The sequence below is a fragment of the Olea europaea genome, chromosome 19 (genome assembly GCF_002742605.1).
Source record: "Olea europaea var. sylvestris chromosome 19, O_europaea_v1, whole genome shotgun sequence".
Lineage (NCBI taxonomy): Eukaryota > Viridiplantae > Streptophyta > Magnoliopsida > Lamiales > Oleaceae > Olea > Olea europaea.
This window is the reverse complement of record NC_036255.1, coordinates 9,031,903-9,057,753: the sequence shown is the minus strand read 5'-3', so window position 1 is coordinate 9,057,753 and position 25,851 is coordinate 9,031,903. Positions and strand designations below refer to the sequence as shown.

The window sequence follows — 25,851 nt, the reverse complement described above, 5'->3', positions numbered from 1 at the left end:
GAAGATCGAGAACAGGTACGAGTAAACCATTTTCCTACTAGTCTTGAAGATTGCAGGAATTAGATCAGTGAGTCTAGTAGGTTTTTTCGACTGGATCATACTGTAAGTTCATATTGTCTACAATAGAGGTTACTAACTTGGCCCCAGAGTTTTTACCCATTTGGATTTTCTTTGTCAACATATTTTGTATTGTTTATTGCTTTCATATTATTGATTATGACATTCAAACCATAGGATAATCTGATATAATTGATTAACCATCTAGAAACAATTCAAATTGACTTATTGCTTTTAGTTATATAATTTCACACGTTGTGTCAAATATAAATTGGCTAAATCTAAACTTTCAAATTGTATAAGAGCTTTTCAAGTCCATATCATAATGCATATTTTTTTTTAGTTTTGATGTTTTGTGATATTAATGTTTCAGATGGTGTTTTAATTAACATTAGTATTATTTCTCAATCTAGCTAGCATATTTATGATAATGTGTTTCAATAGTTATATTCTCGGTATCACGCGCTTTTACACTTGGTATTTGAGTTGTTGATTTCAGGAAATAGATTTAACAAAGAATGCAAGAAACAGTTATTCAATTTGAGCTTGGGTGGATTAGTTTTTGTTTTCACTTCCTTGACTTGTATTCTATAGTCTTATCAAAGAAAGTCAAATGGGGAGTTTGTTAGGATTTAATTGTATTGACAATTTTTTAGACAGTGACTCAATTGGAATATTGAATAGATGAACTAGGTATCTTAGGGTTTGAGTTTGGAACAATGAGGAAAGAGTCATCGAATTTACACTAGCCTATCGCCTATCTAATGCTTGAACAAAAAAACAGAAACATTGTCGCTTGTCTATCGCCCACCTCTCGCTCGAACGATAAACCAGTCATTTGCTTGTTGTTAGCCTGTGACGAACAATGGTGTTACACATAAAACCCTACTTTGTGTTTTTCAAGAGTTTTATCTGATCCATGCTACCTAAATACCTTTTACTATATATACCCAAGTCTTAACATATTTTTAAGCGTTGTTATTCATTATATTATTTCTTCATAACATCATTTCAAGATCCAAGATACATTCAAATATTGAGATTAATCCCTTGATTCTTGAGATCATTCAATCACAACTTTGAAAAAATATCAAATTTACGTAATCCAAAATATACACTTCATATACACATACAGGAAGGTACTTTTTCGATGGCTTTCAGATGTTACTGAAGATTGAGAGAGGTTGGACCAGAAGCACGTGAAGAATACAAGAATAAGGTGTTATTGGTGATCTATATGAGATAGACATTTCTAAAAGATTGGGAACAGGTGTGAGTGAAGCACGTTTCAACGGGTTTGGGAGATTGCAGGAATTAAATCAACAAGTCTAGTAGGTTTTCTAGGCTGGATCATCCTGTAAATTCATATTGTCTATAGTTGAAGTTATTGGCTTAGTCCTGGAGCTTTTACTTAGGTTTTCTTCGTCAACATATTTTGCATTCTTTATTACTTTCATATTATTGATTATGGCATTCAAACTATAGGATAGTCTGACGTGATTGATTAATCATTTAGAAATAATTCAAAAATGATTTGTTGCTTTTAATTGTATAATTCTGTACGTTGGGTCAAAATAAATTGGCTAAATCTAAGCTTTCAAGCGGTATCAAACATTTTCAATGGTATTAAAGCTTTCCACAAATCAAGTAAAAACAATAAAACTTCTTACAAGGTAATTATATTCCAACAAGAACACAAGTAGAAAAATGTCTTGTTACATTGAATATGCATATTCTTAGAAGTTATCGTGGATATAACTCTCTCATTGAGACCTCATTTGTTGATAATTCAGTAAAATCATCTAACTTATCTATGGATGAGTGATTTTCATGAAGAATTGAAATTTCTAGACAAAAGCTACCGGAAATGGAAAATGCAGGTTGTGAACTGGCAGAGTTAAGGAGAAACTAGAGAGCGTGAGAACCACTGATCCCATTGTTGGTCTATTAGTTGCATTTTCTTGAACACACAACAAACCGATGCAAAAGAATCTCATAATATCACGAATGGATCCTGAAATAGTCATCAATGTAGGATCTATTATATTTGCAACCATTCCTTGGTGCCAATTTTTCTAAATTGGTGAGAATATGAATATTTAAATGCAATAAATATCATCCTTGGAGGCTTCGTAACATCTTTGTAAAAATAAGCTAAGGATACTTTGAGACATACACTTGTGTAAACTACTTGCTATGCTCCTACGATTTTGCTAGTATTGTGCTGAGCTTTGTTTGGGGACAAATAACCTTGCCACACCTAAATCTGAATTTTGGAGTTTATCTCCCCATTTAACGGAACATTGCTAGCTTTGAGATTTTAGTGAATGATCTGGAGTCGAAAATCTTCACGAAAATAAAGAAGTCCCTTAGAAGGACCCCACTGATTATGTAGGGCTTATCAAATCCATACGTGGATTGTTTGGATCTACAATAATGATAATTTTGCTCAAATAATGATAAATATGCTAAAATTAATTAGCCAGACATATATGAGCAACCAGATTGCTATAAGAATTTGGGTTTATGATTTGCTTTATAAAATAGCCAAATCTTACCATATATGAAATGGTCCAGGCTCCGATTCTGAAACCTTTCATACATAGGAAGTCTTTCCTTTCCTCCGACCGTGAACCCAAGAGGCTCCTATATCCTGGGATTTAAAATCATTGCTTTAATTGACTTGTGCTACATTTTTCCGCTGCTAACGATCTAAAATTCTTATTTTTAATTTCATCAACATATTTTATGTTTTCTTAAATCCTTCTCACTTTCTGGTTTTATGGTTCTTCTGTATTTGTAAGTTCTTGTCTGGGCCTGATTTTAAGGGGGGGCGGGGAGTCACATATGAAAGTCTTTGGGAGAAGAAAGTCCACAATGACGGCAAGCAACGGTAAAATTTTTGCTTAAAATTTGCAATTAATTGCTATCAGACAGCCCCTAAATGTTGACAATTTTTTTGTATTGTAGTATATTTTTTGTATTTATTCATATACTATCACTCCTTAGGGTTTTGAATTTTTACTCCACAATTTGGATGTTAAATTTTTCCTTAAAAATATAAATCATACTTGTTGTACAACAAATTTGACAACATGTCACGTGGCAAGTTATTATTGGAAAGTCTAAAAAATACTTCATCTTTCGCATCAACACTTTTATGACACCTACACCATTGTCAAGCATGTTGTACAAATCCATTGTACAAATGACTTATTCCTAAAAATATATTCCTTTATTCCCACCTCATCTTTATCAACTTCTTTGTCTCCATCTTCAAAAAGTTACAATAGAGAAAAATAGTATTTAGAACAAACTCTTTCCAATTTCCAAAATTATATGGAAAATAATAAAATTCGAGTTTTAAAGGGAAAGAAAATATACCCATATAAAAAATTGATTGTATTCAAGAATTTTTATTATAAAGAATATTAGGGGATGATGGTCCAAATGGGTCTCCACTTTGGAAATTCGTAAAAGTGAGAAATCATATATTGTTTTGTTGTTAAATTTTAACCTCAAGGACAAGAGTCATTGCTGGAGTGAGTCCGTCTAATGTGCTTATTTTATTACTCTCTTAAGCTGCAATTATTTTTTAGGACATTTCATATTCATCTTTTTAAAAAATTGTGAATTTTTTAAGATTGGGATGAAACAGAGCATAGTAAATTATGAATAGGAATTATTATTATTCACAAATGAATAATATATATATATATATATATATATATATATATATATATATATTTTGAATTGTGAAGCACTAAGCCATAACAATACAAGTCATGAAACAAGAAGAAGTGTAATGATGAATATGCTTATTATTGTAACTCACCGAGGATACAAATCACTCATTGAGACATCATTTATAGATGCATCAGTAGAATTACCTGATCTATACTTTGATGATTCTGCGACCTCTATTGGTCTTGAATTTTGTTCCTGGAGAAGAGGAATTTCTGGATCGGAGCTACTAGACAAAAAAAATGCAGGCCGTGAAGGTATTGGCAGGGTTACAGAGAAGCTTGTAAGCATGAGAACTATTTTTGCCATGGTAGGCCTATCAACTGGTTTCTCTTGAACACATAACAAACCAATATGAATGCATCGCATAATGTCACACAAGGATCCAGTAGAAGTCCTTAGTGCAGAATCTATTATTTGTGCAGTTGTCCCTTTGTGCCAATTTTTCCAAGCCTGTGAGAATTTGACACAATCCTTAGGTTTACAATATTCATCATTAGTCGCTGGGTGTCTGCAATTTGGCAAAAAAGACTAATTTGTACTTACACAACTTAAGAGGTTCTCCATATTCTCCCCGGATTGGAAACTATTGGCTTTCTTACCACTTACAATTTCCAAAACAAGGACACCAAAGCTGAAGACATCAGATTTACTAGAGAATTGTCCGTGAATTACGTACTCGGGTGCCATATATCCACTGCAATGGTTAATTTACAAGTACGTAATCAGTGACCCATCACATTAATAAATACCTAAATATATTGGGTGCTTGTTTAGTATAGCATAAAAAGTTGCTAAAAAGTTGAGGTCAAAATCAACAAATAATTTTAACTATACATTTTATTAGATTCACAACTTTTATCAACTTTATAACTAGACATTTCATCAACTTATATCATAATCTACTAAAAGTTTTATCAAAAACTTTGTCGAACAACCCCTTAATGTGAAAATGATCGTGTGTATTTTTATCCAGCATTTCTTCATTTCTTTTTGTGCATAATATCAACTTGTTAAAATATGATATAATAATAGTTTGAGACACTATAGTTTTGAATAAAGCTTACTAGGTTCCTACAATCCTGCTGGTACTGCCTTGAGTTTCATCTTGGACAATTAACCTTGCCATGCCAAAATCTGATATTTTGGGATTCATCTTGCTGTCTAATAAGACATTGCTTGCTTTGAGATCACGGTGAATGATTCGTAGTCGAGATTCATCATGCAGATAAAGAAGCCCCTTAGCAACACCCCCCATGATTTTGTAGCGCGTGTCCCAATCCAAATATTGACGCTTGATAGGATCTACAAGTCCAGTTAGTCACATGACATTGTGAGAGATCAAATTCGGACCATTACATTTATCATGGATAGAAATCACAGGCACAAAAAGATTCTTGTAAAAATTATGATTTACTTCAGATAGAGTTTTACCGAAAATGAAACAATCGAGGCTCCCATTCTCAACAAATTCATAGACAAGAAGCCTCTCGCTTCTCTCTAGTGAGAATCCCAATAGTCTAACTAGATTCCTATGGTGAAGTCTTGCCATTAACAAGACCTCATTTTTGAATTCCAAGTCACCTTGCCCTGAATTCATTGACAATCTTTTCACAGCTATTTCTTCCCTGCTTGGAAGTTTTCCCTGATAATAAATAGAACAAATAAATATTAATTGAGTGTCCTCCCCATCAATCAATATTTTGGATTGTGCCAGTTGTCTAAACCAGCATGTTAATTACTTTGTTACTCATCCATGTTCTGTTTCTATTTTATTTCAGCCATATTTTTGAAAATTACCTTGTAAACAACACCAAATCCACCTTGCCCGAGCTTGTTAGCATCAGAGAAACTGTTTGTTGCAGCTCGAATTGTACTAAAGTCATATTGGAAGGATTCAGCAGTACTACTTTCATTGTCAGCTTCAACAACGTTTCAGACAATTGTCAATGCAAGAACATGAAAATAGAGATTGACATACATAAAAAACTGGTATTTAAAGAAAATTAAACTTACTTTCATGTATTTCTTTTGTTTTACTCTTCCGTCTCATTCTTAGGACGATGCCAATGCAAAGAGCAAGTATTAGGCCCACGACAATTGGAACAATCTTAATTATGATGGTTCGAGTTTTATTAGCATCATTTCCTACAAAATCCAGAATAAAACCATGTTAATAGTATAATTAATTTGACTGTTTAGAATGTTTTATGTTAAAAGTAACACTGTTAAAATATAAAATGAATTTAGCTCATTGACATTAAACAACATTGGACAGGATTGGGCAGCACAAAATGAACACCGTATAAGGTTTTTTTTTTTTTTTTTTCCCTGCTAGTAGTGTCCCCTCCACCTTACAAGCATGCCATTAATGTCATTTGATAACACCGTAGATGGTCCATTAATGGTAAAGTAATAAATGGATTGCCTGTCGGATCTCACACACAGCATATTTATACAGAAGTATAGCAGGTCTTATATATACTCAAACCAAAATAGAAGTCAAGGATTTTCTCACCTGGTGGTGCCAGTATTGGTGGTTCCCGTACTGGTAAGGCTGGTGGTGGTGCTGATGCTGGTGCTGGCTGAGGAGTATCATTACAAAACGAATAGGTTTCATATTGAAGAATGCAGCTGGGGGTGAAGATACCAAATCTTGGTTTCCCATTACAACACCGTGGTATAACTTGGATAACCTGAATCAGGCAATCTCTACAATCCTCCGAGGCTAAATCTGGGGTGCACTGCATAAGTCCATAAATTGTCAAAGAATCTGGTCCAGTCCTATTCGCAGCAGCGAATTTCTTGAGGGAACCACCATAAGCTGCCTGGCTGTGTAGATTGTTCAACAATGTCGTCAAATCCCGGTTGAACTCCTCTGGACTCGTGACATTTTTTGTGTTCCACGTGTAGAAGTCCGGGAAAGTTACAAGTCTTCCGAATATGTACTCATTAGAATAACGTAGCATGCACCAATTACGTGGATCTCGAAATGTTGCCTGTTTTTGATAAGGACACAATTGTAAGATAGAGCGTGTGGCGTTATAGATACAACTACGACAAATATCGAATTGAACATCTCCTCTACAGAGCGCAATGGCATGGACTCTATCAGCATATTCTCCCATGGAGGCATTGTAGAATCCATTGGTATCAATATTAGAGGAGACCGAGGAGAGGAGGCTATTCAGGTTTCCGCTGTAGGTACTATTACCTGTGAAAGTACCATTCTCTCCGCATGGATAATTCTGGGATTTAACAGAACTAAAAAGGTTTGTCAGGTTGAGGAAAATGAAAGCAAGTAATTTCCAAGAACTCATAGTTATATTCAGTGCTATCTCTAATACGGAGAGAATACAACAAAGCGTGTATACAGTATGAGTTGAGTTTCAAGAGAACAAATTGAAGAAGGGTGAACTCAGAGGAACAAAAAACAGAACAAGAATTGGTATGCTTAATATTAAGAAACTTTTGTCTTACGAGAATCAATGTCCGATAATCTTTACTTTCCTTTAAGAATTATTGCATATCTAGAATACCTTGTACAAGTATGAGAATCAACCAGTCAAATTTCAATTTTAATCACATATTTCATTGAACCCATAACTTTTTATGTACTTATCAATCATACATTTATGATCTGTTGTCAAAATATGCTAATTGTATTTTTTCTGAATAACTTGGTCAACCAAACCGTTAATTACGTTTAGGTTTGCCTACCAGGATTCAAGGAGTTAGATTGACTAAAAAATCTGTCTAATTTTCCATGATTGATTGGTTGACTGACTTGGCTAATTCAAGATTTCACACTACTTTTATGGATTGAAAGTTTAGGGTTATGGTTAGAACCGGAATGCATACAGACGGGGCGAAACAGGGGAGGTATTTTCTCCTTCCAACCACACCCATATTGATTTACCAAGTTCATTTTACACATCCTTAAATTTTATTTTAGAGTCAGTTTATTCTCATTATTCTCAAGTCCATGATCGCCATTAAAAAATTTGTATATGAAGGCTGGAATTCAATATTTACTTCTTGTTCAGTTCTCAATTCAGTCAAATAATCGAATGTCTGCCTTATGTCGAAAGATCAGTAAAATGTGAATCATTCTTCAAAACTGGCCAGTTTTCTCTGTGGGGGAAAATCTATAATGCTACACGTAAATATAAAATTCATTTACAGTGACATGAAACAAAAAAGTAATTTGGTAGTAGAATATATCAATATGGTACATGAATATATTCTTCTGGCCCTTGTTGTAAACTATAATGTAAGATCATTGACACTCTTGACATCTTATATTGAAATAAATTCAAATCGTTTGCAGTTATATTCAAGTCATAGGCATTCAAATTCTAGGCATCATCGCCTACACAAATTTGTGCAGAGTAAACACATTACTCACATGGCCTAACAATTGCTAAACTATCAACTTATGAGAGAATATTTAAAAATAGGAGTAATCATATAGTATGTAGATATCGTGTTATTCACGCGGGGAATATCACTACCACAAACCATACCAATAAAAATCAAGTAAAGAGAAATCTGCTTTCAAGATCTTACATTTGAATAAGAACATGCATAACTAGAAAATGTCTTGTTATAATGGACATGCATATTCTTCGAAGTTACCGAGGATATAACTCACTCATCGAGGCCTCATTTGTTGATAAATGAGTGGTATTATCTGATTGATCTGTGGATGAATGAGTCTTATGAAGAACTGAAATTTCCGAACGAGAGCTACCTAACATGTAAAATGCAGGTTGTGAAGGTACTGGCAGAGTTAAGGAAAAGCTAGAGAGCATGAGAACCACTGATCCCATTGTAGGTCTATTGGTAGCATTTTCTTGAACACATAGCAAACCGATGTGAATACATCTCATAATATCACGGATGGATCCTGAAGAAGTCCTCAATGCAGGATCTATTATATTTGCAACCGTTTCTTGGTGCCAATTTTTCCAAACCTGTGAAAATTGAAATGTTTAAATACAATAAATATATTACTTGGTGGCTTCATATTGACTAAGACCAAATTTTATCATAATTGTACTTACACAACTTATGAGGTCATCCCCACTCTCCCCATTCTGAAAATTATAAGTTTTCTGACCACTTATGATTTCCAAAATTAGGACACCAAAGCTATAGACATCTGATTTAACAGAGAAGTGTCCATGCAATGCATACTCAGGTGCCATGTATCCACTGTGATGGTCAATTTGTAAGTATATCATTAGCCACGAGTTTAATAAAATAATCATCTAGCTATGTTTAGTTATTATCATGACCATATATGTTTTGTTTGTGTATAACTTCATATTTTCTTTTCATACCAACCATTGCGTAGAAATAAACTAAGTGATACTATGAGACAAGCATTTTGTAAACTGCTTACTATGTTCCTACTATTCTGCTAGTGCTGTGCTGAGTTTCGTTCGGGACAAATAATCTTGCCATGCCAAAGTCTGAAATTTTGGGATTCATCTCTCCATCTAACAAAACATTGCTAGCTTTGAGATCTCGGTGAATGATTCGGAGGCGAGAATCTTCATGTAGATAAAGAAGTCCCTTAGCAACACCGCCAATGATTATATAACGCTTTTCCCAATCCAAACATGGATTGTTTGAATCTACAGTAACGATAATTATGCTCCAATAATGATAATTCTGCTATAATTAATTAGCCATACAGAGCAACTCGATTGCTTTAAGAATTTTGAAATATGATTTACTTAAAAAAATAATAATAAAATTTTACCAAATATGAGGCGATCCAAACTCCCATTTTGAACCCATTCGTATATAAGTAGTCTTTCATTTCCTTCAACAGAGAAACCCAAGAGCCTAACCAGATTCCTGTGTTGAAGTCTCGCTACTAGCAAGACCTCATTCTTAAATTCCAAGTCACCTTGCCCTGAGTCATGGGACAACCTTTTTACTGCGATATCTTTTTCATTTGGGAGTCTTCCCTGAGATTAAATCACAAGAGAAAATTACATGAACTTCCTAGTAGTGTTAATCTGTATGACACCTAACAGTTCAATTAAATACTTAACCTTGTAAACAACACCAAATCCACCTTGCCCCAACTTGTTAGCTTCAGAGAAATTGTTTGTTGCAACTCTTATCGTACCAAAGTCATATTGTAGGGATTCCACAGTACTGATATCCTCGTCAACTTGATCAAAGTATAAAGTAACATTTCAAGAAAATTGTAATTAAAAGATATCATCAATAGATGTGGATCTACGTAAAATTTGAAACATAAACTTACGATCAACTTTTTCCCATGGTTTACGCCTTTTTTTCATTTTTAAGTAGATGCCAATGCAAAGAGCAAGTATTAGACACACAACAATTGGAACGATGACAATAATGATAGTTCGAGTTGTATTTTTCCCCTTTCCTGCAAAATCAAAAATAAATCGTGTTAATACTAGTTTTAATTTAATCTTTGTTTTAATGGAAATAATAACCTCATCTAGGTTCTAAGATAGCTTATAAACAAGAAACAGACACCAATGTTGAAATGGTTTAAATAAATCTAATTTTAATTTGGACACAAATTATCAACTACCTCCGTCATTAAGCGTTCATTTGGCTAATTTATTTATAAATGATTTACAAAACTACCAATTTATAAAACATGCCAGCGCTTTTAGAAAACTAGTCATTTATAAATGAACGAACTTTATTTTAAATGACCTACAAGCATTATTCTATTATCCATCACCAATTTATATTTATTTATAAGTTAACTGTTCATAAATTCTTTTCAAATGATGGATTGTTTTCATTTGCCAAACTAATAATGAATTTACACATAATTGACTTTATTCTTAAAAATCATTAATTAAGCAACTCAAGCTTTAGAATTGAAGAAGTTGGTCCTCAATCGTTTGTTATATTAGCTTAATCAATCTAAAATTACAGAAATCATCCACTACTAATGGTTGGGGCCAACTTATTATTAGGATAATAACATCGTGACAAATGGTCTTATAATCGGAAAATATCTGTGGCAAAAAAAAAAAAAAAAGGGTTCTGTAGACAAAGTCCTTACCCGGCGACTGCGGTGACGGTGGCGGTGGCATTGGTGGCGTTGGTGGCTGGGGTACTGCTTCAACCATCGATGCGTTGTAGAATGGATCCGGATCAGTTTCGAAACGAAGATAGCAACTAGGAGTAAGGACTCTAACTCCTCTTGCACCCTCACAGCATTCTCGAATCTGTTGGGCAGATTTGTTTAAGCAATCACCACATTCTTCCGGGGTTATATCAGGTGTGCACTGTTCAAATGCAGAAATTGACGGATGATTCGTATCATTCACAGTCCGAGTGGAAGCAGCAAACTTCTTCGGCGAGCTGTTAAAAGCGGCATGGTCGTGAAGGCTGTTCAACAGGACGTTCAACTGCCAGTAAAAGACTTCTGTATTTGTGACATTTTCCCCACTATGACCCCAACTCATTGGGGAATTTGCAAGAATTCCAAAGATAGCCTCGTTGGAGTATCGTACCATACAAAATTCGTGCCATAAGATTGCTTGTTTTTTATAAGGACACCTCAGTAAGATTTCGGCAGTAGCATTTTCCACATAATCTCGACACTGAGAAGGCTGAAGATCAGCTCTACAGAGCGCAATGATGTTGACTGTATCAGGATTTTCTCCCGTAGAGGCGTTGTAGAATCCATTGGCGTCGATATTTGGCGGAACGGAGGAGAGAGAAGTCTTAAGGTTTCTTTCGTACGTGCTATTTCTTGTGTACATACCAGTGCCAACATTGTCCGGACAATCAGAATAAATAAAAATTTGAGTTGGGAACTGGGATTTGACAATAGCAACAAGGTTTATAAGACAGATTAAGAAAATAAAATTATGAAGCCATTTCCCAGAACTCGTTGCTATATACATTAATATAGTGTTTGCAATATACATATGGAGAGAATACTTGGTGCTATAGTTCAGTACAAGTATATATATACCATTCTAATAATTTAAACATTATTTGATATGGAAAATCGTCGCATCAATCCCCACCATATCATTTCAAAAAATCTTTTTCCCTGACCCACAAATTTTGGCCCTGTCCGTCTAGAATATTGTCACAAGACATTTCAATGTGAACTTTCTTCTTTGAACAAGAACCACAATCTGATTAATGGGCCAATTTTATTTAATGATTTTTTTTTTCCTTAATTAAGGTAAATTGAAAGGGGGGGAAAAGTTGTATTAAATGAGAAAAAATAGATTAAAAACTTGTCAACTTTATTATTCAATCAATTTCGATACTTCATGGCAAACATTCAATTCATATTTATAGTTTACCAATTTGCAAAGGACTTTAGATACGCACAACCAACCTAATTGAGGTAGAAAATGAGAAAAAATGATGAAGACAAAATTACGAACTTATTAATTTTGAAGAAGCCAAGAAATGATCGAAGAAGTGGAAGAAAATTCAATAGTTTTAGAACTCTGCCTGCACGGAAAATCTGTGCAAGTAGTTTGATATATGAATGTGTACAAATTAACATCATTTTATCTGTATAGATTATATATACAAGTAGAATAATTCATAATTTTATCCAATTCAATAAAATCAAAAACCATTAAAAGGAATACTTAATTCTGCCTGCCACTTCAAAAGCTTTCATATTGGTTATTGAATCTTCATAATCATTCGAGTTTCGTCCGTCTCAAGTTTCAAAAATGTGAAAATCAGTACACAAACTTTTCAAAAGTTGAATTTCACTCTCGAAACTTGAGATTTTTCTTCCGATTGCTCCTCTAATACTTCTTACCAGCTCCTTTCAATCTAGTTAGTATTTAATTGCTTCGAACTAACTTTAAATTAGCTCTAAAATTCTTCTTCTGCTACTGCGAAAGCCTTCAAGTCAACTTTTACCGACCATAACCATTTTTACACTAAATCAGATAGAAATTCACTCATTTCGAAATTATTTATCCAGTTAATATCATGGATGAATGAGCAAAAATGCACTCATCACTTTCTAATTTAATTTTCCTTATATGTTTGATAAACCTTAATGCTATTTTAAAATCCCAATTCCTAACTCAAATTTCTGTTCGTTTTAAATGTCAAAATAATATCATGTACAAGACTAACCTTGGTACCCTCTTGCGTGCACGCTATACAGTTCAGGAACCAACCAGATTGCTTAGATACTGAGTTGAACGAAATTTACTACCACGTGCAATTTCATTTACCTAGTCATCATTTATGTTGGTTTGAAAAGCATAGACTGGTGGAGGGATTAATGGTCTACATTTTGTAAGTTGATGAACTAAAAATGTACATTTTAAAATAACCAGGATTTTTACTTAAAACTACAAAGAAAATAAGAGGTTGTATACATGTTATTTGGTAGTGCTTAACTGCATCTAAATTAAGTGGGTTTGAAACGGTTCAACCTTTTGTGGGATATCAATTGAGGGGCTGTTTGGGCCCGATTTTTTCACTCAAAAAATTGATTTTTTGACCGTTATTTTACTATTCCAGTCGTCATATTTGACTTCTTCTCTCACAGGTGGACCCCACTTTTCTCCTAAAGGTCAAAAAATTAATTCTCAAAGTCACTCCCAAACAGGCTCTGAATAGTATGGTGTAGGAAATTCGCACACGTTTTATAATTCAAAACACGTAACGAGGGTGGGACTGGTTAGGGTTTGGAGTGGGGTAAGCTTTTCATTTATCTTACAATTTGAAAGTCTCATGTCCTTCTCCTCTTTTACTTGTTTTGAATATTGGTCTCTCTCCGAAGTATAGAATAATCATATCAATTTCAGTCCTATATATTCTTTAATTAATTAAATCCAAGCTTGACAAGCAACTCCCCTCATCAAACGAGCACTCCGCTTGGCTCTTGCTCCAGCTCGTCTCAAGTCGTCCTTGAGCCGAGCTTCAACGAGTCAAGTCGAACAACTGAACTTATCAAACCGTCCCATCATTCTTCACTACATCAATAATCATAACACAAACTAACACACAAAGTGGATGACATGGATAACAAATATTTACTTTATAACATATCGGAAAAAATATATATAATACCATTATAAATTTAAATATTCCTTTAAATAAAGAATATTTTTTTAAAATTATCATCATCATGAACAACACACACGCACGTGTGTGTTTGTGTGTGTATATATTATATTTTTTCTCTTATTCACAAATTGACATCAACAATTTTTGCATATTAATTGTTCTGACTGAAAACATAATTTTTATTATTTATCACTAGGAAATAGTGCATAGAATTTGTTATACAAATATACAACAATAGCAATAATAGACTATTTATTATTTCATATTTGCGTCTATTATTTTTCATGAGTCTAGGACATTTGATTGGTGGAATTTAAAATAACTTGTCAAATAGGCTTGGTTTCATTGAAACTCGGACGAATGGTATTGTATGTTTTATTATATTTCGAATGAAAAAGTATATTATTAGAGATTTTTTTCCCAATTTTACTCTTAATCTGTATTTAAGAAATTAACAAATCATGTGCTCAGCTTGAAGCCTTAAGCTTTTGTTATATTAGTATTCAAAGCAAATCGACCCAATTCCGGCACTTGGATTGATAAACTATAAACCAATGCCCGTAAATTTTTTTTGGCTGATTCCTTTTTTAATTTTATTTTTATTATTTTTTGAACTTTATGTTTCAATTGAAAGATTAATTAGTACTTGACATAGTAAAGAAGAAAAAGTAAATTTAAATTATATTTATTATAATATCAGTATCATTTGCGTACTGAACATACTGGTACAATTATTGGTGGTGACAAGTCAATTTTTCAAAGTCTATCGTTGCAGTCTAGATCACCAATGAAAAAGTTTTCCACAATTGTTAGGTAATTTCCAAGCATTGATCATTCTGAAATTTCTTTTGTGGGGACACGGAAAGGACTTGTGTTTCCGTGTCCCAACAGGTACCATTTATAAAACTTATTATTTTCTTTCTAATGGACTTTCCGTGTCCCAACAGGTACCATTTATAAAACTTATTATTTTCTTTCTAATTTGAATCCATTATAATGAAACTAATTTCCGGGTCCGAAGGATAAAATGTACGTTTTCAGGGTTTTAACTTGACAAAACGTAGACCATTAGTCCCTCCAACAGTTTACACTTTTCCAACAAGGTGTGTTTGAGCCCTATTTTTTTTAGTGAATATATTTTGGAATAGTAGATTGATGAAAAATGTGTGGTTAAAAAAAAAAAAAATTTTTTTATTTGCATGTAATATTATTTTAACAAAAAATGCGTGGTTGAAAAGTAGAGAGGAAAAATATATTTTGGAGAAAATGGGAGTCAAACATCCCATTGATGACCGGTAAATGGAATTGCACATTGCAGTAAATTTCATCCAACTCGGTATCTAATCTATATACCATGCGCGCAGAAGGAGGGTATCAAGGTCCATCTACTACATGCTATCACTTCATGTATAACTACCATTATATTGACATTTAGAATGAATAAAAACTGGAGTCGGGAACAAATTAGGAAAATTAAATTAGGAAGCCGTTTCCATGAACTCATTATTCATATTGTGGGGAAAACGGGGAGGTTAAGTATGACACAATATGAAGTATTGATCGTACAAGCGAGAACAAGATTAAAGCAAGAAGAGAGATTGACAGATTGATCGAGTAATTTTATTAATTGACAACCAATAGAGAGAAAATACAATATTAACAATATCTGGAATGACTAAACTGAATGAAAAATCTAATATTTATAGTGGGCGTCCCAAACCTTAGAAACCAAGTTGAAAATGAATAAGAGTCCAAAACGCGTTAAAACACGAAAACAGGTTTTGCTCGGATAATACTGTCACTCGAGTGAGAGTTCAGCGACAAGTAGGCAACAGTTCTTTGCTTCCAAAAATTTGTCTGTTGCTCGAGCGACCAACTAGTGGTAGGCTATCGAAAATTCAGCGACTTTTCTTCCCGGTCCATAATTTTGATCTCTCCATGACCACTTTAACTATGACTCCAATACCAACTAGAATTTTGGTCACAAGCAATGCATCCTATCTTGACACAAATTTCGGTGTAACGAACGAAGATCGAAAAATTTCTCCACTTGAAAAAATAAGTTTATTTGCAACAAAATAGACTGAACTCTTCAACCAAATCCAAACTTTCTCCAATCACACAAAAAAATTACTCTCCCTATTCCAAAATATCCACAAATGATACCTGAACCCAAACATCGGGTCTCCGAAATTCCCACAAGGAATTCAAGATTTACCAAACAAGGACGAAGCACGCCCTATAGAAGAATCAACTTCAAATGCTTTAACTGAAGGCCCCTTGTTAGTCTCGATACCTTCAAAATCACATAAAGCATATGAAACTAGGTCAACATTCTCATATCTATCTTTATTGGGTCATTCCCTAGCAATTGAACACGATAGCACCGCAGACAATGACGACAAAGTGAAATTATTTATATCCTCCAATCTCTCCTGAGTAGTGTTCTTCAATAATGACTCAAAGTCAACTCCCAAAGGTTTAATCAATGTTATTGGTAACTTGTATAGTTCACACCACACTCTTTGGCTCTACCCATGAATTATCCAGTAATAGGTCTTTCACAACGAGATCCACCTGTACTATACCAAACTGTACATCCACCACGGTATTAAACCTGTACTAATGATTTTTTACTAATTCTGTGTGACATTACACGATGTACAATCGGGCCTTCTTTCGCACCCTCCAGTACCACACAGACACCCTTCCAGACCTTCAAAACCTTATATCTTCTAGAGAACTCATAACCCTTTGACTCAAGGGTGTTTAGCGAGATGAGATTTTTCTTCAAATCTGGAACATGTCAAACCTGGCCAAGAGTTTTAATTGTTCCATCCAATAGTTTCAATATGATCTCGCCAATAATGGCTACCCGACAAGATCCATTGTTATCCTCGACAACACCTTACGTCATCGTTTTATATGTTTCAAACAAATCCCGATTGGGATACATATGATACGCACAAGCTGTATTCAAAATCCACTCATCGTCAGGTTTGGATTCCATGTCAAAAATAACCAAAAAATCTGCATCATTCAAATGGTCCCCAGCTATATTGGCCTCATCCGAAGTGTTTGATTGTTTTCCATAATTTGCAGTTGAATTCTCTTTGCTCTCAATTTCTTGCAATTTCTCGTGATGTGTCCTTTCTTCTTGCAATAAAAACATACCAGATTGCTGTAGCTCGACCTTGACATACCTCTTCGCCAATCACCATGAACCACAAGACATTCTCTATCTCTGGACCCAAATCTAACTGGATGCTTCATCTTCTCCTAGGAAAACCGACCACTATACACGTCTTCAATGGTGAGTGTGTCGCAACTGTACAAAATCATGTCTCTGAATAACGAAAACGACGCAGGTAACGAACACAACAGGATTAAGGCAAAATCTTTTTCATCATATTTTACCTCTAATATCTCCAAATCAGCAACGATCTCCTTGAACACAGCCAGATGATCTTCTAAAAATCAGTCTTTTGGCATGTGATAAGAATATAGTCTCTACTTCAGGTGCAACTTGCTTGTCAAATGTTTAGTCATGTATAGTTGCTCCAACTTCAACCACAATGCAGCTACTGTCATCTCCTTCAAGACGTCCTCAAGAATGTTGTTAGATAGTTGAAGTGCCTTTTGATCTTTCCATTTTTTCTTATCTATTGTCCAAGTTGTGGGCGTCTTGTCAAATCCCAACAACGCATTATCCAAATTCATCTGCGCCAATACAGCTCGCATCTTCACTTGCTACAATAAAAATCTTAGATTAAGATCCAAAAGCGAAATTTCATTCTTCATGACTGCCATCACTAACAAAGATCCTCAAACAAAATCACAATTAATATCTCTAATACCACTTGTTGGGAAAATTGAGAGGTTAAGTATGACACAATATGAAGTATTGATTGCATGAGCAAGAATAAGATTAAAGCAAGAATGGAGATTGGCAGAGGAACTGAGTAATTTTATTACTTGACAACCAACCGAGAGAAAATACAATATCAGCAATATCCAGAATGACTAAACTGAATGAAGAGTCTAATATTTATAGGGGGTGTCCCAAATCCTAGAAACTAAGTTAAAGATGAATAAAAGTCCAAAATGTGTGGAAAAACGAAAATAGATTTTACTCGGATAATACTAATGCTCGAACCACATTGAGCGACGGCCTTATCGGTCGAGCGAGAGTTCAGCGATAGGCAGACAACAATTATTTGCTTCCAAAAATTTGCCTATTGCTTGAGCGACTAGCTAATGGTAGGCTATCAAAACTCCAACGACTTTTCTTCCCGTTCCATAATTTTGATCTCTCCATGGCCACTTTAACTATAGCTCCAATACCCACTAGAATTTTGGTCACAATCAACACATCTCCACTTTGACACAAATTTCAGTGTAACGAATGAAGCTCCAAAAATTTCTTCACTTCAAAATTCAACCAAATCCAAACTTTTTCCAATCACACAAAAAATTTCTCTTTCTATTCCACAATATTCACAAATGACACCTGAACCCAAACATTGGGTTTCCGAAATTCCCACAAGGAATTCAAGATTTACCAAACAAGGTCGAAGCACACTCTGTAGCAGAATCAACTTCAAATGCTTTAACTAAAGGCCCCTTACTAGTCTCGACACCTTCAAAATCACAGAAAGCATATGCAACTAGGTCAACATTCTCGTATCTATATTCAATGGGTCCTTCCCTAGCAGTTGATCATGATGGCACCACAGACAATGATGGCAAAGCAGAATTATCTATATCCTCCCAACTCTCCTGAATAGTGTTCTTCTATAATGACTCAGAGCCAACTCCCAAAGGTTTAATCAATGTTATTGGTAATTTGTATAGTTCACACCACACTCTTTGGCTCTACCCATGAATTATCCAGTAATAGGTCTTTCAAAATGAGATCCACGTATATTGTACCAAACTATATATCCACGACGATTCTAAACCTGTACTGATACTTTTTACTAATTCTACGTGACATTGCACGACGTATAACTGCGCCTTCTTCTGCCTCTCCAGTACCACACAGACACCCTTCCAAACTTTCAAAACTCTATTCCCTCTAGAGAACTCATTAAATCAAGGGTGCTTCGCGAGATGAGATTTTTCTTCAAATCTTGAACACATCAAACCTGGCCAAGTGTTCTAATTGTTCCATCCAATAGCTTCAATCTGACCTCGCCAATAATAGCTAATCGACAAGATCCATTTTATTAATAACAACGACACCTTGCGTCATCGTTTCATATGTTTCAAACAAATCCCGATTGGGATACATATGGTGCACAAGCTGTATTCAAAATCCACTCCTCTTCAAGGTTGGTTTCCATATCAAAAATCACCAGGAGATCTATATCACTTAAATAGTCCTTAGCTATATTGGCCTCGTCCGAAGTGTTTGATTACTTCCCATAATTTGCAGTTGAATTACCTTTAATCTCAATTTCTTGTAATTTCTCTTGATGTATCATTTCTTCTTGCAATAAAAACAAACCAGATTGTTGTAACTCGACCTCGACTTACCCCTTCACCGATCACCATGAACCACAAGACCTTCTCCGTCTTTGGACTCAAATCCAATCGTTTGATTCATCTTCTCCTTGGAAAACAGGCCATCATAGAGTCTTCAATGGTGAGTGTATCACAATTGTACAAAAACGTGTCTCTGAATGACGAAAACGACGCAGGCAATGAACACAACGGGATTAAGGCCAAATTTTCATCATCATATTTTACCTCTAATATCTCCAAATCAGCATCGATCTCCTTGAAAACAGCCAGAAGATCTTCCAAAAATCAGTCTTCTGGCATGTGATAAGAATATAGCCTCTACTTCAGGGGCAACTTGCTTGTCAGATTTTTAGTCATGCATAGTTGCTCTAACTTCAATGCAGTTACTGTCTTCTCCTTCAAGGTGTCCTCAAGAATGTTGTTAGATAATTGAAAATGAATATATAAAAGTGTCTGTTGATCTTTCCATTTCTTCTCCTCTGTTGTCCACGTTGTGGGCATCTTGTCAAATCCTAACAACGCATCATCCAAATCCATCTGCACCAATACAACTTGCATCTTCACTTGCCACGACAAAAATCTTATATTGTGATCCAAAAGCGGAATTTCATTCTTCATGGCTACCATCACTAACAAAGAACCTCAAACAAAATCACAATTAATATCTTTGATACCACTTGTTGGGAAAATGGGGAGATTAAGTATGACAAAATATGAAGTATTAATTGCACAAGTAAGAGTGAGATTAAAGCAAGAAGAGAGATTGGTAGAGGAATTGAGTAATTTTATTAATTGACAACCAACCGAGAGAAAAATACAATATTAGCAATATCTGGAATGACTAAACTGAATAAAGAGTCTGATATTATAGGGGACATTCCAAACCCTAGAAACCAAGTTGAAGATGAATAGGAGTCCAAAACACTTTAAAACACAAAAACAGGTTTTGCTCGGATAACATTGTCACTCAAGTGGTAGCGAGCAATGGCCCTGTCGCTCGAGCGAGAGTTCAGCGACAGGCGGGCGTTAGTTCTCTGCTTCCAAAAATTCGCTTGTTGCTTGAGCGACTAGCTAGCAGTAGGCTAGTGAAAAGCCATTGACTTTTCTTCCCTGTCCATAGTTTTGATCTCTCCATAACAACTTTACCTAGGACTCCAATGTTGAATTTAATAGTAATCATGCTAAGAATTAAGAATCATATAATTATGAATTGATGGTTCGAACTCATACCTGTGGATGCCATAATTGATATGAATAATAACAGCTAGATATTTCCCTCCTTTCTCCTTATGAAGTATTAACCGTCAATGGGGCAAGCTAATAAAAACAATATGGAGAGGATAGAGGACCTAGCCTTTATATAGAAAATAATTGAGCCCATTACGACTAGAACTCTAATTAGGGTTTATTCTTGACCAACATACTTGAAATTACCACATCATATTAATTACAACCCATAAGGTATAAAAGACCCAATTGATCACTTAATAAATTTGGCCGAATCACAAATATCACTATGAACCATACATCTAACTCGTAAAATTTACAATTGAATTTGAAGCCACATTTGGAATTATTCCAACTTTCTTCCACTTAGGCAAACATTTGATTGCTATAACAAAATTTTTAACACCCGAGTTAGACTACATAGGTGGCCACAAAAGTATAGCTCAAATGACCACACCTTACACAACATGATCTTGTCCAACAAGCATATTAACACTGAATATGAAAGTCATTACACCAATTAAGCAATGTAAGACCATTCGATAGCTAAAAATGTCAACATCCTTATCGACATGGATCCCATCCTCCAACCAATGTAATAGTATGTGGTATGAATTTAGCACCAAATGTGATAAAAAAAATTGTGCTAATTCATATCGATCATCATAGTACTTTATATCAAAACGAAGCACCATGTCTCCAAAAGAGACTCATCTTACATCTTTATCTGTTATATCTCGAGATTACAATAATATCATAATAAAAGACATAAGTTAAATGCATACTCGAAAATTCATAGATAGGGTGAAAATATTTTATTATCCAAAAGGGCTGTACTCAAAAAATATATGGGTTACCTACGTACCCCGTAAAGGAATCAAACTCAAAACGTAGTTCTCTTACATAAATAACTCCTACTAACCAAAAACATCAAATGTTTCCACAATACCCATATTAGCAATATGTGTCATAATGACTTTTGGAATGAGTCCCTTAGTCAAAAAATCTATAATCATTGCCTCTGTATTGATATGTTTTATTTTTGTCTGCCCTCTTTAACTCTGTCTCTAACCACCAAATATTTGATGCCAATATGCTTTGACCCACTAGAACTTTTATTATTCCTTGAAAAGAACACTGATGCATTGTTATCACAGTAGATGGTGATCGATCTTGAGATGAAATCAACAACTTTCAAGCCAGAGATGAAATTTTTTAACCAAATTGCTTGGACTATAGCCCCATAACATGCCACAAATTGAGCTTGCATAATAGATTCCATTAGAGTCTGTTTAGCACTTTTTCAAGAGATTGCATCAGCTAATGTATAACCTGAGGTTAATTTCAAATCATCTTGACATCCAGCAAAATCAGAATCTAAATATCCTACCACCTCAAGATGTTTTGAACGCTGGAATGTAGGCATATAATCTTCAGTTTTCTTCAAGTATCTCATAACTTTCTTAACTGCTTTCCAATGCTCCTATCCTGGATTTGACTGAAATCTGCCAAGGACACTTACTGCGTAGGCTATATTCGGTCTAGTGCAAACTTGAGCATACATCAAGTTCTCTCATAGCACTAGCATATGTAATCATCTTCATAGATTTCCCTTCTGGCTCATTCTTTGGATATTGAGTTTTGTTAAACTTATCTCCTTTTATGATAAGTACATCACCAGGTGCACAGTTCTACATGTTAAACTTTTCTAGAACGCGTCGTATATAAGCTTTCTGAAAAAGTCCCAACAAGCCACGAATCCTATCACGATGTATTTCAATCCAAGCACATAAGAGGCTTGTTCAAGATCTTTTATCTTAAAATTGGCAGACAACATTTTCTTTGTCTCATGAAACAACTCTAAATTACTGCTAGCAAGCAAAATATCATCAACATACAGTACAAGTAAAATAAAATTTCTTCAACTGGTTTTAAGATAAATGCATTGAACAACTGTATTTTCAACAAAATCAAGAGAGGCCACAACTTTGTCAAACTTTAAAAACCACTGTCGAGATGCTTGCTTGAGACCATATAAGGATTTGTTTAACTTACATACCAAGTTTTCTTTTCCTTTCACAACAAAGCCTTCAGGTTGTGTCATGTAAACCATTTCAAAAAGATCTTCATTCAAAAATGCTGTCTTAACATCCATTTGATGAAGCTCCAAATCATAATGTGCCATAAGTGCCATAATAATTCGAAAAGAATCTTTCGACGAGATAGGGGAGAAGGTTTCAACATAATCAATACCCTCTCGTTAAGGGAAACTTTTGCAACCAATATTGCTTTCTTTCGTTTAACATTTCATTTTGAATCTAATTTACTTTTGCAAATCAACTTTTTATCTATAGGTTTAGCATTTGGACGAAAGTTTAACAAGATCCCAAACTTTATTCTTCTCCATAGAATTCATATCATCTTCCATGGCAACTATCCATTTATCCGCCTCAAAAGTTGTCAATGCTTGATTATAAGTTACAGGATCACCAATATGCCCAATATTAAAACCTCTTTCTAATAAATATGTAATGTAATCATTGAGCAATGCATATCTCCTTTCCCTTTGTGATCTCATATCTTGTAGCTCAGAAAACGATTCAATCATTGTTTGAGGGATTGGAAGTTCCTCTTGGTTCTTTGATTCTTCATTGACAATTTCAATTGGTTGAGAACTAACTCTTTCCTATATAACAGGAATTGGAACAACAACTTGATTTGGTTCAACAAAAATTTCTCTTAATGTGGAACTTTCACTATCTCCAAAATCATTTTCCAAAAACTTAGTAGTAATGGACTCTACAATTCTAATGCCATGATTTGGACAGTAAAACTTATATTCTATTGATCTCTCTGCGTACCAAATGAAATAACCAGGAGTTGATTTCAGTTCTAATTTCTTCTCAAATGGATTATAAATCCTAACCTCAACTGAACATCCCTAAACTTTTAAATAAGCCAAACTTGGCTTACGTCCTATCCATAATTCAAAATGTGTCTTTACAACAGCTTTACTTGGAACTCTGTTGAAAATATACCTTGCAGTTTTCAAAGTTTCACCCCGCAGATATTCAGGTAAGTTTGTTCTACTTATCATCCTTCTACTCATATCTTTTAGAGTTCGATTACATCTTTCAAAAATACCATTCTATTCAGGTGTCCCTGGCATGGTATATTGAGGTACTATTCCACTATTGTAAAAACTTTGCAAAATTACCTATGTTTTGACCAGACTCGTCATATTTACCATAATATTTACAACCACGGTCAGATCTTATAACTTTGATACCTTTTCCACATTGTTTCTCTACTTTTAGATTGAAAATTTTGGATTTCTCAAGTACATAAAATTTATCATTAATTAGGTAAACATACACATATCGTGAGAAATCATCAATAACGGTTATGAAATATTTGTTTTCGCATATGGTGGAAGGAAAATGTCCACTAATATTAGTATGTATCAAGTTCAAAATACATTACTCTTAGTGGAACATTTCTTTGTAGACTTAATTAGCTTTCCTCTTATACAATCTATATAGGTGTCAAAATTAGAGAAGTCTAGAGCGGGAATAATCTCAACTTTTACCAATATTTTCATTCTATCCCTTGAAATATGATCTAATCGTTTGTGCCACATTATAGAGGAGGATTCACGGATTAAAGCCCTTTTCTTCGATACATTGGTAATACACGAGATTTCACCAAAAGGAGCCAAAGACAATTTATATAAACCATCACATAAAATGTCATTCCCAATCAAACGAGAATCATTAAATAACTCAACCATTTCATTACAAAAATTAAATGTAAAACCACAAGCATCAAGTTTCAATATAGAAATTAAATTTCGTCTCATTTGCGATACAAAAATTGTATTTTCCAAAACAAAAGAAAAATCAAACTCTAAAGTCAACTTCACTACTCCTATGAATTCAACCTTCACTTAAACTCCATTTGCAATGCTCAAGCTCATTTCATTCTCACTTGACCTCCATTTACGTATGAACCCCAGCAAGGAATTTACAATATGAATACTAGCTTCCGAGTCTAATCACCAAGAATTTAAAGGCATATCGACTAAAGAAGATTCAAAACAAACCAAGGCCAAGGGAATACCTGTAGAACTCTTTTTCTTTTCCAACCAGGTCTTAAACTTAAAACAGTTTTTCTGCCAGTGACCCCTTTTTTTTTTTTTTTTTTACAGAACTTGCATTGATCATTTTTCTTTACAACTCCTTCGAGACTACTAATATTTTTATTCTCCTGATTTCAATGGGACTTATTACCCTTATGAAACTTAGGCTTATGGTTATGAGAAGGACCTTAGTTCTGTGATAGCTGAAAAGCTAATTGCACAGTTTCAACAGACTCACAGCGCATCCTATACTCTTCTTGAGCACACACTGCTATAAGGTCATTTAAGCCCCATTTATTTCGTTGAGCATTGTAAGCAACCTTAAGCTGATTAAATTGACTAAGAAGGCTATTTAAAACATGATAGACCAGGAAAGGCTCCGCCATAGAAATATTAAGAGCCTTTAGCTTAGATGATATATTTATCATCTTCATCACATGCTCCCTAATACCACTTGTGTCATCATATTTCATATTCATCTTTATCCATTAGATCCACAGTTTTTGCTTTATCAAACTCAATAAATTTCTCTCTTATGCCATATCCATAAAACTTTGACATTTTCATTATTTGGGATAGCCCCATAATAGAATCAGATATGGACCGCTTAATGATTTTCAAATAGAGTTTGTTGGCACTTTCCACTTTCATACTTGGCCACATATTCAACAGTGTTTTTATCTGTGGGTTTCTCAAACTTTTTCTCCATTGCAAAATTCAAGCCCAAAAGACGAAGTGCTATTTCTACATCTCGTTCCATCTTACATAATTATTCTCAGTCAAAGTTTCAATAGCAGATAATTGAGTCAAAAGAGATGAGGCATTATAAATTGTGAAAACATAAAATATCACTCTCAATATCATCCAATCATAATGCATTCAATCAAATGGATGATAAAATATTCAACTAATTAACATGGGCTATTAATTATATAATTCGTAATTTAAATCAAAACGATATGAATTTTATTACTGTAAAAGCCTAGATGCATAATCATAAAGTCACGTTTGGCCTGACAGTACAACATGCTATAAGGTACTCTTAGGGATGACAACGGGGCGGGCACCCCCACTCC

At 34.4% G+C, this 25,851-nt stretch overlaps 2 protein-coding genes across 2 annotated transcripts; both read right to left on the bottom strand.

Annotated features, from left to right (window-relative positions):
* Nucleotides 1-3,843: 3,843 nt before the first annotated feature.
* On the bottom strand, nucleotides 3,844-7,941 carry LOC111368720 (putative receptor-like protein kinase At4g00960). Its single transcript, XM_022990133.1, has 7 exons — nucleotides 6,320-7,941; nucleotides 5,818-5,949; nucleotides 5,602-5,723; nucleotides 5,236-5,446; nucleotides 4,869-5,106; nucleotides 4,348-4,498; nucleotides 3,844-4,254 (listed from the first exon to the last, which is right to left on the bottom strand). The coding sequence occupies exons 1-7, from the start codon at nucleotides 7,119-7,121 to the stop codon at nucleotides 3,889-3,891; spliced, it is 2,022 nt and encodes a 673-aa protein (XP_022845901.1). The 5' UTR covers nucleotides 7,122-7,941; the 3' UTR covers nucleotides 3,844-3,888.
* Nucleotides 7,942-8,105: 164 nt separating this feature from the next.
* LOC111368719 (putative receptor-like protein kinase At4g00960) lies at nucleotides 8,106-11,772 on the bottom strand. Its single transcript, XM_022990132.1, has 7 exons — nucleotides 10,877-11,772; nucleotides 10,088-10,219; nucleotides 9,870-9,991; nucleotides 9,572-9,782; nucleotides 9,209-9,443; nucleotides 8,868-9,018; nucleotides 8,106-8,777 (listed from the first exon to the last, which is right to left on the bottom strand). Exons 1-7 carry the CDS (start codon nucleotides 11,748-11,750, stop codon nucleotides 8,436-8,438), a joined length of 2,067 nt encoding a protein of 688 aa, XP_022845900.1. The 5' UTR covers nucleotides 11,751-11,772; the 3' UTR covers nucleotides 8,106-8,435.
* Nucleotides 11,773-25,851: the final 14,079 nt, after the last annotated feature.